Source organism: Protopterus annectens, chromosome 2.part1 (genome assembly GCF_019279795.1).
Source record: "Protopterus annectens isolate FY-2018-M chromosome 2.part1, PAN1.0, whole genome shotgun sequence".
Taxonomy (NCBI): domain Eukaryota; kingdom Metazoa; phylum Chordata; order Ceratodontiformes; family Protopteridae; genus Protopterus; species Protopterus annectens.
The window spans coordinates 564,069,678-564,083,848 of NC_056729.1; the positions used below are offsets into that span (position 1 = coordinate 564,069,678).

Genomic DNA, 14,171 nt, shown 5'->3' on the forward strand with positions numbered 1-14,171 from the left:
TTAGTAATCAAAGTATAATTTTACATTGTAGGTACCAAGTCTGTAATTTCTGCAGAGATATTTTTCAGACGCTTCATACATACATTTATACGATAATAGTTAAATATCATACATACAGATTTACAGTTCATTTACATACATAACGTATATACATTATTTGCGTAATAACACTGCTGCAGAAATATAGTGCTAGAAGCATTTTAAGTGCACATTAAGTGTTTTTAAACAGTATTCCTTTCTGGTAGATAAGGCAGCTTTACATGTCAATACCTCATAGCCCTGCATTCCACGAAGAAGAGGGAAAGTTAGATTTAAGAAATAAACCTGAATTTTAATGATAGGAAAATATCGATGTTAATGGACACAGTCCCAGACGTGCTTGACTTGTATCTTTTTATTTCAGTTCACTGAGTTTGTACTCCCAAATGACTGCTGTAATATGGAGTACCTTATTTACTATAAATTTCTAAAATGTCTAGAATTTGCAATTTCATATTTTCATCATAAAAGGTAACTTTATCTAAAGGAACTAGACTGAGATGTTGTCACAAAGTTCTGTAACAGAATATGGCACAGCTGCAGTATATCTTACAGTGCTTGTCACTGTCCCTGATTTGCTACTCTTCAAAAGCTAAGAGGGTTTCTTAAATCATGGCAGAAAGAGACAGAGAATTAGTGGTGAAGACAAGGCTTGTGCAAAATGTTCAGCTTTTGAAAAGTTTGAAAATTTATTTGCAACTTATTAAGAGCAATGAACACTTCACTTAACAGAATGAGTGTGGGCACAGTCCCACAATAATCATTCTGCAAACATTCTGCTAATCTAGTGGTTGCAAAGGAAGAGATCTGCAGTGCTCATTTCTACGTGTTTTAATATGGAATTGGACAAAATGCATTAATTGTTGAATCCATGCTAGCCGTAGTCTGTCAGGTCTACTTACGTTATAAGGAAAGTACCTAATATTAACTGAAACAGTTCAAGAGTGCTTGACATACCTTTTGATTTTAGTTTGTCAAGTTTCTCTTCCCATGGGAGCTGTGATATAGAAGTGTTTTTTTTTTTGCTCTAAAGTTCTAAATATCTGTAAATTGCAACTTCATATTTGACAGTAGTGTCAACATTAATGGATACACTCTAAACATAAAATTGTTACCACATTTACAACAAATAAACAAATACTGATCCAAGAAATGTTTCACAGCTCATATAAGACATTGACTGCTGCATCTAAATGCTAAAATCTAATTTTCACTACATCTTTTCCTAAAGATCTTTCTACTTTATACAAAGCTAGTTTCTACTAATATTTCAAGTCATGCAGCTTCATTCCATCTAAGGATTAGAGCAAGAATGGCCCTCACAATAACCCACTTCCCATTTTTGTGAAATCCTTCAGATTTCATTAATAAGATATCAAAAGTTGTTGTGCATCTTAAGTGTAATACACTGTGATGCAGTGAATTTAAGATGTCTAATAAATAATCCGGTGTAGGAGCTGAAGCTCATTTTATAAAACATCTGACTATCCTACAGTGCAGTTCTGTAAACCTCACAGTGTGCTGAGGAATTGAATGGACTTCAGTGACAGTGCTGTGACAAGAGTAAACTGCTGACTTAAAGACGGAGAAGGACAATGGGTGTCATACCTGAGATTATGTAAAAATGTTGATACAGCAAATGATGGGATATAGGGAATGATGCTATTGTTTGCAGAGATGGGCATCAGTACTGTCAGAGTAAAGCATATGTGATGATCTTACTGTGATGGTCTAGAGGGAAAAGGGACAGCAATTTGACAATCGTAGCAGCGAACTGTGTGAGGAAATTTATTTCTGAATACATGAAACTAACTCCTCCGAAAGCTGTTGCCAAGGCACAAGAAGGTTGCAGTAAAGTTTGGGAAATGAACTTTGTTTTGCTGTTTTTCATAATTTTTCTGTAAAGTAGTGGTATGTATTTATTTGGGAATCCATCCTCATTAGAAAGCAAATCACATTAAATTTCATGCCAGCTACAAGCACGTTTTTGAATGACTTTACCATCTGTACACTATTATTAATTTTACATTATCTAGACAGAAGACAAGGCAGTTGTGCAATGGAAAGGAAAAAGAAAGTTGTGTGTGGGTTGGCACTTTGCACTTTAATGGGCAAGCTAGTTATAGAATGCCTGTCCACTTTTACAGTTGCAGGATGGTATATACTAATGGCTTGGTATGTACTAATGAAGCACATATCTGATTAAAAGCCCATAGCATGGAAGTAGAACATGCTCTGAGCAGGTTTTCCATTAGCACATATATTGCTTAGAAAGTGAACATTTTATAAACAAGTTTTCCATTGGCACTTAGCTAGAATTAGGTGTCAGTGTCACAGTGAGTTGAGTAGCACTGTCACTTCTCAGCAAGATGTTTGCTGGTTTGGTTCCTGGGTGAGATATGACCTCTGCATATCCTGCATGTCCTCCCCATGTTTGAGTGACATGTTTTGTATGTCAGACACTTAGAATGCTCACATTGCAGAGTTAGGATGTAGGAATAGCCATCTCAGACCACCGGCACATATATCAGGCATTAGCCCCTGTAGCTTGTCTCCCATGTTCAGGAATAAGTTAAAGATGAAAGTAGGTCTAATGATTGAAAGTAATGGATGACACATCTGATGAGTAGTTCTTTCAGAAAAAAAGGCTGCAGCTGAAATAGCAAATGTCTGACCTTTTGCAAATACCAGAGATGCAGTGCCTTGATGATGGCAGACAGTGGGGTGGACTGCTATGGACATCCTGATGATGTATGTGCAGGAACATGTGCCTCAGTGACATAATTGTATGCCAGAGGCAGTGTGTCACAGTAAGCTGCTTCCTTTTGCCTGGCTCTTACTGCAGTAGACCGAATATGTGGACTTAGAGTAGGTTAGTTCTCTTGTAAAGGGAGGGAATACCCATTCAGTAAAAGGAGTAAATGGATATCCTGGGAATAGGATGCTGACAATGACAGGTAACTTAGACTGCTAGTGATGATAACAAGGCAAAAAATATAGCCAAAACAGGGGCGAGAAACTGGACATCTGTTTGGAAATCGAGACTCACATTCATAGAGAGTGAAGATTAACAGGGTGGTGTTTAAGAACCTGCAGAAAAACAAGTATAACTCTGCATATCCCATAGAATAGATCAGACAATTGAAAAAAGTTCAGTATACCTCCAGTGTGACCTGGTTGATTTGTTAGGATATATAGAAAGAGGAACCAAATAATCTATGATGTTGCAAGTCTGCTAATCCTTGCTGCCCTTTATTATATACTTCAGCACTGCATATATCTCTGAAAAAGCACTCCACAGCATCTCGTTTTTAACATACCCCCATGAGCATTATGTCCCTTTCAGACTGTCAGAGCATTCGGAGTGTAATGGATGTATAGAGTAAGCTACTTGAAGAAAATACTTTCAAAGGTCACATGTTGTCTCGGACAGACAGCATTATACAAGCTTCACTAGAAGAGGAGAGGATAAGCAGAAATGGGTAAACCACCTAAAATCTCTTTGTCCATGTCACTGAGGAGGAGTGAGCTATCTAACTTGTTTTGCATAGATAGTGAGCTTCATGTCTGTATCAAAGGATCATAGGAGGTTACTAGGCTAATGGCCCCAGGGCCCTTACAAGCCTAACCAAGAGTTTATCCCCAAAAGAAACCTCAGTCAGCAGCTGTCGCCCCTGTCAATGAGGGACAAAGGTGGAACCCTCGGACAAATTTGTGGTTTCCCATCCACTCATCAAGGTTGTGCTTGAAGAGGGTCAGTGAGGTACTCTGACAGGTATGGGAAGTCTGTTCCAGAGATGGGGCAGCCTCTGGGAGAGGAACCTGTCTCTCCAACAGGTTTTTTTGATGTTGAATATTAGATTTAGGACTATCAAGTGGGTAATCCATGAGGAGTTTGTAACAATTACAACTGTTAATTTACTCTTTAAAAAATGTTGCTGCTAACATTATCAAAATGTCCCTGTGTCCCCCTCCCCTTAAGTAATTCAGTACACAGCATGGGCAGCAGGCCAATTCCTTTAAAAAGTATAAGTTACAGAAGTGTATGTTATACAGCATGGTTTCAATAGCAATGTCATAATTTATGCTGTGCAAAGCTGAAGGTCAAGCACTCAAGTCTGGACCAGTACAGAGATGTGCAGTGGAATCATGTAGGTTTGTCTTGTAACAGAATCCATATGAGTTTGCTTCCTCTTTATATAATGAATTATGCATCTCATTGTCTGTACTGACATTTGCCTTCCTGATGATGTTTTGGTGGTTTAAACACAGTTGTATATTTGTGAAATAAATACTTGTCCTAATGGCATCCAGTAAGTACAGCGTAGTTACTCCATTTTGTCTCTTTACCATGATTCATGATTATTTTCAGTTTTTCACAAAACTGATATGTGTGTATGCATGAATGCATGTGTGTGTGTGTGTATATATATATATATATATATATATATATATATATATGTATATATATATATAAATATAAATATTCTTAGTTAAAAGTGTGCAAATAAATGTATTCAACCTTTCTAGTGGGAGAACGTAAGTTTATGTGATTGGGAGGGTGGAGAGAGAGGGGTAGTTAGAAGAATCCATCCATCCATCCTCAACCCCCTTTTTCCCATTTTGCACATGGGGTCATGGTGTCACTTCAACAGTGACAATCATTTTGAGCCAAGTTTTACACCATCAGGTGGCTAGCTCTGCCACAGTAGTTCCTCTGTACCACTCACTCGCACACACATTCACAGCTAGGGCAAATTTAGAGTGTCCAGTCCATCTACTGCATGTCTTTGGAATGTAGGAGGAAACCCACATGACTACAGGGAGGACATGCAGACTTCAAACAGAAGGCACCCCAGCCGAGAATCGAACCGGTGAACCTCTTCCTATGAGGCAACAATGCTAACCTCTGCGGCCTCCAGGTAGTTAGAAAAATGTTTGGTCTTTATACTCTGCACTAGGATTTTGACATTCTTTAGTCTGCGTAGAAAATGCTATATCTGCTTCCACTTTATATACTCATATATTTCTGAGTACTACTTCCTTAAATGCCTTCTCCAGCTACATACATATGACAGCTGTTGCTAAGGTACCTAATACAGAAATGCTGCATGAATTTTAGGTTGTAACTAACACTCTGTCAGAACATGTACATATAGCACATGACTTACTGAGTACTGAAAGAAATGGAGACCGAGTTATGTTGTGTACTTTTAGGAACATAAAGCCCTGTTCATTGGAGACAAAGACCACATAAAATAGCTGTTATATATTTTTTCTGGTAAATTAATAATTGCTAGCCAATTTATTTTTATTTTTTACCATTTATTCATATGCAGAGTTAGCTGTGGTAAAACATAAACCAAGTCCAAGAGGAATAGTGCCCACACCAAAATCAGTAAATCAAAAGAGAGCACTGGATAGCTGTTTCCACTGGAAACTTCTATTTATTAAATCTACAGCAAGACACAGCAGTACAGAATCATAGAATTAATGCTGACACACAACCAGTTAGTTTTCGTCACACAATGAGGTTGCGTGATGAAAACAAACTGCTTGTATGTCAACGTTAATTCTATGATTCTGTATTGCTGTGTTGCTGTGGCTTGCTGTGGATTTAATAAATAGAAGTTTGTGGTGGAAATGGCTATCCGCTGCTCTCTTTTGGTTTACTGTATGTGGTAAAACATCCTAATTTATGTGAAACTAATGAGTAGTGAGGTATGAAAATCAGAGAGATATTACAAACAGAGTGGAAACAATAAAACAAATAATAAAACACATACAAATTAATTTGAAAGGGGACTGAGCACATATAAACAGGTGTGAACAAATTGAAAAACTAGTACCTGTAAATGACTAAATAGTAGATGTTAAAGGGAAGTATAGTAGGGGATTATAATTCATTACATTGCCGACCCACTCAGTTGACATACACTACATCAACCAAAATGATAGAAACTCATTAAATCAATAAAACAACACAATGTCCCCCACACCCCCTGATAATTATATATATATGCCAACTCTGAGATTGCAAAACAGTGGAGAAAGGACAAAATTCCACTGCCCACTGTGTAGTAACCCCGCAAAGCAACTGTGACAAACCAGTATTTCGATTAAAAAAGCTTCCTTTCCAAAACATTCAATGCAACAAATGTACAGTGAAACACATGGAATTCTAGCAAGGAGGAGATATTCATCTGTTATGAAGGCAAGACAGAGGAGATGATAAACTAATTAGAAAACTTGGAATCCTTGAATGATAGGACTGGGTATGCATGATGTCTAGGTGAATCTGTTTGTAAAATTGTTACATTAATATAGATTTGCATATAAATAGATGGTAAAAGTGTTACTTTGTTTTCAGATGGGCTACAGCAGCATTTCCTTCCCAGATGTCGTCCCAAAAATGAACTACATAAACTGCCAGCTCCAAGCTCTAACTATTTCTCATACATTCTTTACAACTTAAAAATATGTGCTGAAAAGCCTTACATTACTTGGGGTAATCTGATTACACTCAGAGTATTACTTAGTTATCTAACTATAAAAAGTGTGTTTTATGAACCTTGTTAGTTATGCTAGTGTTGCTGCACAGATGGCAGCACAACAGATTTGGAGGGAAATCCTCCCGGAAGCTTTGGAAAGTATAGTACACTTCACACAGTCACAGAAACAACAGAAGTGTGGCAGAGCAAAGTGACTAACTGCTTTTAAAGTTGTTTGTTGGTAAATGGTGCAGTATCCTTCTGGACATTTGTATGCTTTTAAAACTCCCACGTTTTGCAAATACTTATGATTGGATTACTGATCAAAATTTTTTTTAATGTGTTCTTGAAATGGAGTGAAGTAATTTACCTCTCGAGCCTTAGTCATAAGGTAAATATTTTTAATCTATTTCTTAAGTACATTAATAATGTTGCTGTAACCGGCAACCAGCTCATAATCCTCTATTATATATCTAACCAATGGTGTTTCAGTGTTGGGCGTGAGGAAGCGCTGTAACTGTTCTTGTTTTGTTTACCACCATCTGAAGATGGCCATCCTTGCTAATCCACGGGAATGAAGCTTCTAGATCTTTGTTCCAGCAAGTCTTACTGTTCATCTCCTCTAAATTCCATAAATAAGTGGTATGCACAACCAACAGAAAATGTGTACTGTGTTTAAAAACTAACAGGCAGAGTCCTGTAAAATAGCAGCTGGTTATTTTAGCTAGAACGCTTCCAATTCCATTTACACAGCCACGTCTTGCTTCTATTCCTCTAAGATTTTTGGAATTGAACGGTTTATTTTAAATGAAAAAAGTAATGTATTTCTCAATCTGACTACTTTCACAAGCTTTATGACTTCACTTTTTTGTGACAGTTTTGGTTTTTGGAAAGAAAAGAAATAAAATGTGTCGCAACTTGAAAGTCTATGAAGTCTATGAATACTGACTATGTTACACAAGTAATGCTTGCTGTACTGCGCATAACGTGCATCCAGCTGATTACTTTTTTATCCTGAAAGATACTGATGCTTGGCTCCTTGAGGCAGTGACACGGCCTTCTGCAACTTCCAATGGTTTAGACCAAACATTCATATAAGATTCACTGGCGAAAGGCGAGGTACTTTTCTTTTGAAAGCGAGGCCTGAGATTTCTAGGCGGTGCCTGTGCAGGAAACAAAATTAAAAGACTGTAATATATGCATTCATATAGCCAAACATAATAATCTGAATTATTTTTCTAAAGTCTTTATACATTTTGCATATTCTTCCTTCACAGAGTTATTTAACAAAAGGCAAGATATAAGTTTTAAGAATAATATTATATTCTACAAGTACCTTGAGTGATGTATAGACATCAATCAAAAAAAGGAATTTAAACACAAAGTGTTGCTATTTATACAGGAAGTTAGGATCACAACTTTCCCTTGGTTAACTGTAGGTGTGATTACCTACTGTACTACATCCCCGTGGATGAATTAATTTGTTTAGGCTAGTTCTGTTAAGAAGGTGACAGTAAAAATATCTCAGTATGTACTGTCATGTTTGTACCTTCTTAAGAAATGTGAGTTGTGAAGAATGTCTGAGTAAATTATGCATGTTGGGTTTTTTTTATTCAGTAATCAAGACAATCCTCTGTCAGTTTAACTTAAAGTTATTGGCTGCTAACAAGCATCATCCTATAATCCTACATTTTATTACTCATTCTCCATTTGTCTGTGTGGCTTTGAGCAAGTTACTTAACTAGACTGCACTTGAAAAAAGGCACTTGTGTCTAGTGGGCATGCATGGTTAACAGAAGTGCAGCTATGTTTAAGAAAAACAAAATCACTCAAAGTGCATACAGACATAGAAGGTTGGCAGTGGGAAAAGTGTCATGTCCTGCCATCTGAGTGCTACACCTAATGCACACATAGCTGCCCCTCTTCTGCCATTACTCCTTGTTTTTCTTGCTGTGTTCTGTTTAACTATGAACTCCTCTGATAATATGCCCAGGACTGTTGCTTCAACCAGTACGTTGCCTCCTACTGTTCCAATAAGTGTTATTTATTGATATCTGGCTTGAATCATCACCAACCCGCCATCTAGATTTTCTCCTCCATCATCTGGCCTTCAAACCCCCCCCCCCCACACACACACACACACACACACAGTGTTCTAACAGTTTATTACTCAGATTGTCTAACCAGAGAAAGTTCCACAGCTTTGTGGTTTTGGCTTCCTTTCTGCTCAATTTATACTATAAAAACTGTTTTGCATTAAGGAGGGACAAATGAGAAGAAGGACAACTGTAACTTGGGTACCTAATTGTATGCCCTGGCTGTTGAGCAGGAGATCGCCTTTTAAAACTCTTAATTGCCAGCATTGCATATCTCAGGAGACTAGTGTCTTCTGTTGGATACTCATTTGCTTTCATGTATTTATAGTTCTAACCAGGAAGACTGACAGGGTATACAGGGCTCCTCAGACCTGTATTTGTTTTCCAACCCTAAAGCAGATCTAGTAGTAATTTCTCTATCAAAAACTACTTATGCTAAACATATCACTACTGCTAACTCTATTCCCTCTGACAAGGATGGGAAAGTTTTTTCACAAGTTAGAGAAGAAAGTATATTCTTCTGCTATGTTAATTTTCAGGATTTTAAATTATTAAGCTGTTATGTCAAAGAGTTACTTTTACCTTTTGAGAGCATGCAGAAGTTAATAGTTAAACTTCCTTCTTATGTGGTTAAAATTCTTTGAATACCTTTTTTTTTAAATTTGTTTCTCATTTTACTAAGCATGTTTTAAAGTGTGCTTATGATATTACCAATTTTTCTACCAGAGTTGCTGATTCTGGGTCAGTAATAAGAAGACCTCCTTGGCTTCATTTCAAAACCTTCTTGAAGATGTTGAAACTGAAATTGTAAATTCTTCCTTAGATAAATGCATCTGTCCCTTCTGCAGTTGAGGAAGTATGATGAAGAGGAAAAGTTGATTCAAGGGGTAACCCAAAAATTTCAACCCTCCTTTTTTTAAAAGCAAACCAAAATTTCCCTTCCTCTCCAGCTCCTTTTTTCCTTTTTCAATGAGCAATTAAAGCAACAAAGAGCTGTTACAAAGGAGTTTGAAAAACAGGGGCATAAAAAGGGAAAGGAAACTCCTTTAAAATCAAGGAGAATCCACCCAGCATGACATTTTGCCTGTTCAGGCTCCCCTTCCCACCCAGGCAACATTTCCATATCCCTGAGGAACAAATGGATTTTAAATGTAATTTAGGAAGGGTACACTTGGCAACGGGAATCCCTTCCTCTTTTTCAGGGATTCTTCCTTGACCTGTGAACCAAATCTATTTGATCTGATGTTATCCATGTCACTATTCATCACTCTTGGGTTGTAGGATCTAACTTCGGATCAGAGCTTGCAACTTTACAGACAGCTTCTAGGCTCAAGCTCCTCCCACTCCCATGATCCCTTGCTGGCCTCCAACCTCTCAGATCTCATTTGCTGCATTCAGCGTCAGACGTGATTCTTTGACTCGAGTCTGCAGTGGGGATAAGTACCTTAAAATTCTCTTCCTTTTGACTTGAATTTTCCTTTTTGTTGTTAGTTCCGTAGTTTGCAATAGTTGTCTGGTTCTTGTCAATAGTGTATAGTCTCCCTCCCCTCCTGTTTCTGTGCTTGATAGTTTCAACATGTCTGACAAACCGATTGGGTTTAAAAGGTGATCCTTGTGCGGTCGGAAGATGCCCATGTCCGATTCGCATGAGGAGTGGCTCTGTTGTCTGGGCACTGACCATCTGGATGTTGAATGCAGTATTTGTGCCACATTCAATCCCATGGCCTTGATCAAGCTCCAGAATACACTCTTATTGAAGGGTATGGTCCAAGGGGGGTCTGTTGGCCCAGTCCCCGGCCAAGCCAGTTCCCTCTGACAACAAGAGGAAGGCCACCTCTCTTCCTGGGTCATCTTCCTCAAAAAAGGCCAGGCTGTTGGATCCCAGCTCCTCAGATCTGACTCCAGCCTTGACTCCATAGGATCTGATTTCCTCAGATCCTAGTCCCATGACTTCCTCTCCAGATCCAAGGCTTCCTGTCCGAGGCCTTAGGATCTGAGGTTGCAGGAATCTACTCCCCGATCCAAGGCCTCCAGATCAAGGCCTTTGGATCTGATCAGCTATGGACCTGCGATGGATTCAATTTCCTTAGATATGAATCACATGGGACCCAAACATTTGGATCCTCATTTGTCTTTGGATACAAGGTGGATGGATCCGGGATCTGTGTCGGATCCCACAAATATTATAGAGGACTCCCCTTTGGGTTCTGGCTTGGGGCACTTCCTTTCTGCTTCCAGGTGCAGGAGCTGATCTCCAGATAGGCATGGGAGGTCCTTGGGTTCCAGACACCCATCCCCAGCTAGGTCCTCCGCCTCTTCTAAGTCTTCCAGGAGCTTGCACCCTTCCGATATATACAGGATGATGAGGTTCTTTTTCAAGGCTCTGATTGAGTTGGGGCTCCTTGTGTCCCCTGCCCATCTGGCCAGGGGTTCTTCTCCTACCCCTTTGCTGTCTTCTCCTCATCTGATCCAGGTGGTTTCAGACTTCCAGGCCCTAGGACATGTCAAGGAGGAGATGGGGGTCCCTGACAGCCACCCTGTCTCTACCCCGTCTGAGTCCCTGACTACCTCTGTTCAGCCTCCCCCTGCACAGAAAGGAGTTCCAAGCTTAACCCCAGAGTCTTTGGGTGAGGGCTCTGGCCCTGTGTTTTCATACTGGTCCTTTACCCTTGTGATTTGGCCCTCAACAGTTGGGGCCGGTAGTGTCTGGAGGCCAGGAGGTGCTGGCATGCTCTATTCCCTCTTTTCAGGTGGGCCTGTCTGCCAGGAGTGTGGATGGGGCATTGTCCAGCCATTTGGCCTTCTGGGTAGTAGAGAGGAATTTTTCCTCCACCAGAGTTTCCTCCTTGGCTTTCCAGGGTCCATCCCAGCCCCCTAGAGTGGACTCTTCTCATCCTGTTCCCAGTCAGCCCTCTTGGACTAGCCTTCAGGTGGGAGTCACCCCCTCGGGGCTCCCCTAAGCCCCCCAGAGGACGTGCCTCAGAAGAGATCGTGCAAGAGGAGGCACCTCGACTCCCCTACAGAGTTACTCACTGAGGATATGGACCTTGATGAAGGGGACATGTCCCCCAGATCTATGCGAGAGGATGTCTCCTTCAGGGACATCTTAAAAATCCTCAAGCTTAAGGGTGGGTGGTCTTCCCTACCCCCTTCTTCTGAGGAGTCCATGTTCCTGAAGGCTTTATGGATGGGACCATCTATCTCCTGAGTTCAATGGTATTATGGTAACCACCACCACTAAGAAAGAATTTGTGGAACAAAGTCCATCTGTTCATCTCCCTAAAGAAGAGTCCTGGGTGATTGACAGACATGGAAAGCAGGTCTTTGCCTCAGCTACCTTCGGTCTGTGGGTGTTTAACTACTTGGCACATTTCAACCGATTCTAGAGGCACTTAGTGAAGGAGCTTACTACTTCCCTTTCTGAGCTGCCACCTGCCAGGGAACTAAGCAAAGTCTCCCCCAAGCTGTTTACTCTCACTTCCCTAGGTAATTCGTTGATGAAGCTGATTTCAGAGGGAGTTAGCTCAGCAAGAAATGCTCAGACTTCTTCAGAAGAGAGCCATCCAAGAGGCCCTCCCAGGACAATGAGAATCCGGGACTTACTCTCGATTCTTTATAGTGCCAAAATGACAGGGGACCTGCATCCAATTATGGACCTCAGCAAGTTGAATTTCTCTGTCAAGAAATCCAAGTTCCAGATGGTCACTGTACTGTCCATAGTGCCCCTTCTACACAAGGACAATTGGATGTGCTCAGTGGATCTCCAGGATGCATATTATCATATAAAAATAGACAGGCAGTCCAGGAGACATCTCCACTTTTGTGTACGGGCCAATCATTACCAGTTCAGGACCCTGCCCTTTGGTCTCACCACAGTCCCCCGGGTGTTCACCAAGTGCATGGCAGTGGTTGCAGCTCACCTGAGACTGCAGGGATTCCAGGTGTTTCCTTACCTCAACCATTGGCTCCTTACAGCTCCCACCAAGCATTGTCTGGTCACAGCCACTCAATACATACTTCTCCTGTTCGACCAGTTAGGAATCACAGTAAATCTGCCCAAATCAAATCTGATTCCATCCCAAAATTTGGAGTTTATCGGAATTCAGTTGGACACCATGTCAGAGATTTCAGTGCTCCCTCTCCACTGTGTGCATCTACTCAGAGCTCAAGTTCAATGCCTTGTATATCTGACTCGTCCTCAGGTACACCTCATTCTCAGGGCCTTAGGTTCCATGGCGGCAGCGATCTATCTGTTGATGTTAGCCAGATTCTACATGAAGATTCTGCAGTGGATTCTAGCAGTCCAGTGGTCTTCCTTGTCTCATCCAATGATGGCCTCAGTCTGTCTCACTCCAGTGTGCATGCATCATCATCTTTGATGGATTCAGCCTCCTGACCTCCTAGCAGGCAGACCATTTGCTCTTCCTCCCCCCAGTGCCACAATGACCTCAGATGCTTCTGTTGGGGTGGGGGTGAGGCATTACCAGGGAAAGATGGTCAGACGTACATGGTCCTCTGTAGAGAATGTATTGGAGATGAGAGCAGTCCTTCTTACATTGCAAGCTTTTCAGGACTGCCTCCCACTGGGTACCACTGCAGTTCAGATGGACAACATGGCAGTTGTGTGGTACATCAACAAGCAAGGGAGCACATGCTCTTATCTGCTTTGTTGCGAGGCCATGAGGGTGTGGGAATGGGCAATGTCCTTGGGGAGCTTTCTCATTGCAATGCACATTCCCGGTGAGTCCAACTTGTTGGCAGACAGACTCAGCAGGGCCATCCTGTGTCCTCACGAGTGGTCTCTGAATACTTCAGTGGCGAGAGAGATTTTCCTTTGTTGGGGTCATCCAAGCTGCAATCTGTTTGCTTCCCCTCATAACCACAAATACAGCTGGTATTTCACCTCGATTCCCCCCTGTCGGGGAGTCCCCCAGGGATGATCTGGTTCACGACTGGCCTCCGGGACTCCTCTATGCTTATCCTCCTATACATCTCATTCTCAGAGTGCTTCAGAAAGCAAAACACATCAAGGCCACCTTGATCCTCATTGCTTTCTTTTGGCCTCGGCAGGTGTGGTTTCCCCTCCTACAGTCTCATCTGAAGTACCCCCTTGGGTACTAGATCCCCTTCCCGATCTGATTTCCCACCCCCAACCTTGAGACTCTTTATCTGACTGCATGGTTTGTTCACTTCCCGTAATTTTGCATCAGTCCAGGCTTGCATCACCTGTCAGAAACATTATTATGGCCTCTCAAAAAGGTATACCTGAGTAACTGGAAAAGGTTTTCTATTTGGGCCAAGCAGCGGAATCTGAATCCTTTCTCAGCTCCCATCCTGGATATTGTATTGTTCTTATCGTCACTTTGTCAAGATGGAACTAGTTTCTCCACTATCAAAGTGCAGTTGACAGCTATTTCCAATTTCCATGTTTGCTAGGATCCTACTTTTTCCTCTCATCTTTGCAAGGCATTTTTGAAGGGCGTTTTTCTGCTCCGGCCTCCTCTCAAAGACCCCCCCCCCTTGGGACATTCCACTTGTGCCTTTG

At 41.1% G+C, this 14,171-nt stretch overlaps 1 protein-coding gene across 3 annotated transcripts in view; it reads right to left on the minus strand.

Moving 5' to 3' along the window:
* Positions 1-6,917: 6,917 nt before the first annotated feature.
* The window catches only part of REEP1 (receptor accessory protein 1), a 1,259,835-nt gene continuing 1,252,581 nt past the window's right edge, over positions 6,918-14,171 (minus strand). For 2 of the 3 annotated variants that reach the window (XM_044062335.1, XM_044062333.1), the window contains one exon: positions 6,918-7,693. In XM_044062335.1, coding sequence (XP_043918270.1) covers positions 7,532-7,693 — 162 coding nt within the window. In that variant the 3' untranslated portion in view covers positions 6,918-7,531. The remainder of the gene's footprint in view (positions 7,694-14,171) is intronic. The other variant, XM_044062336.1, reaches the window with a different exon arrangement.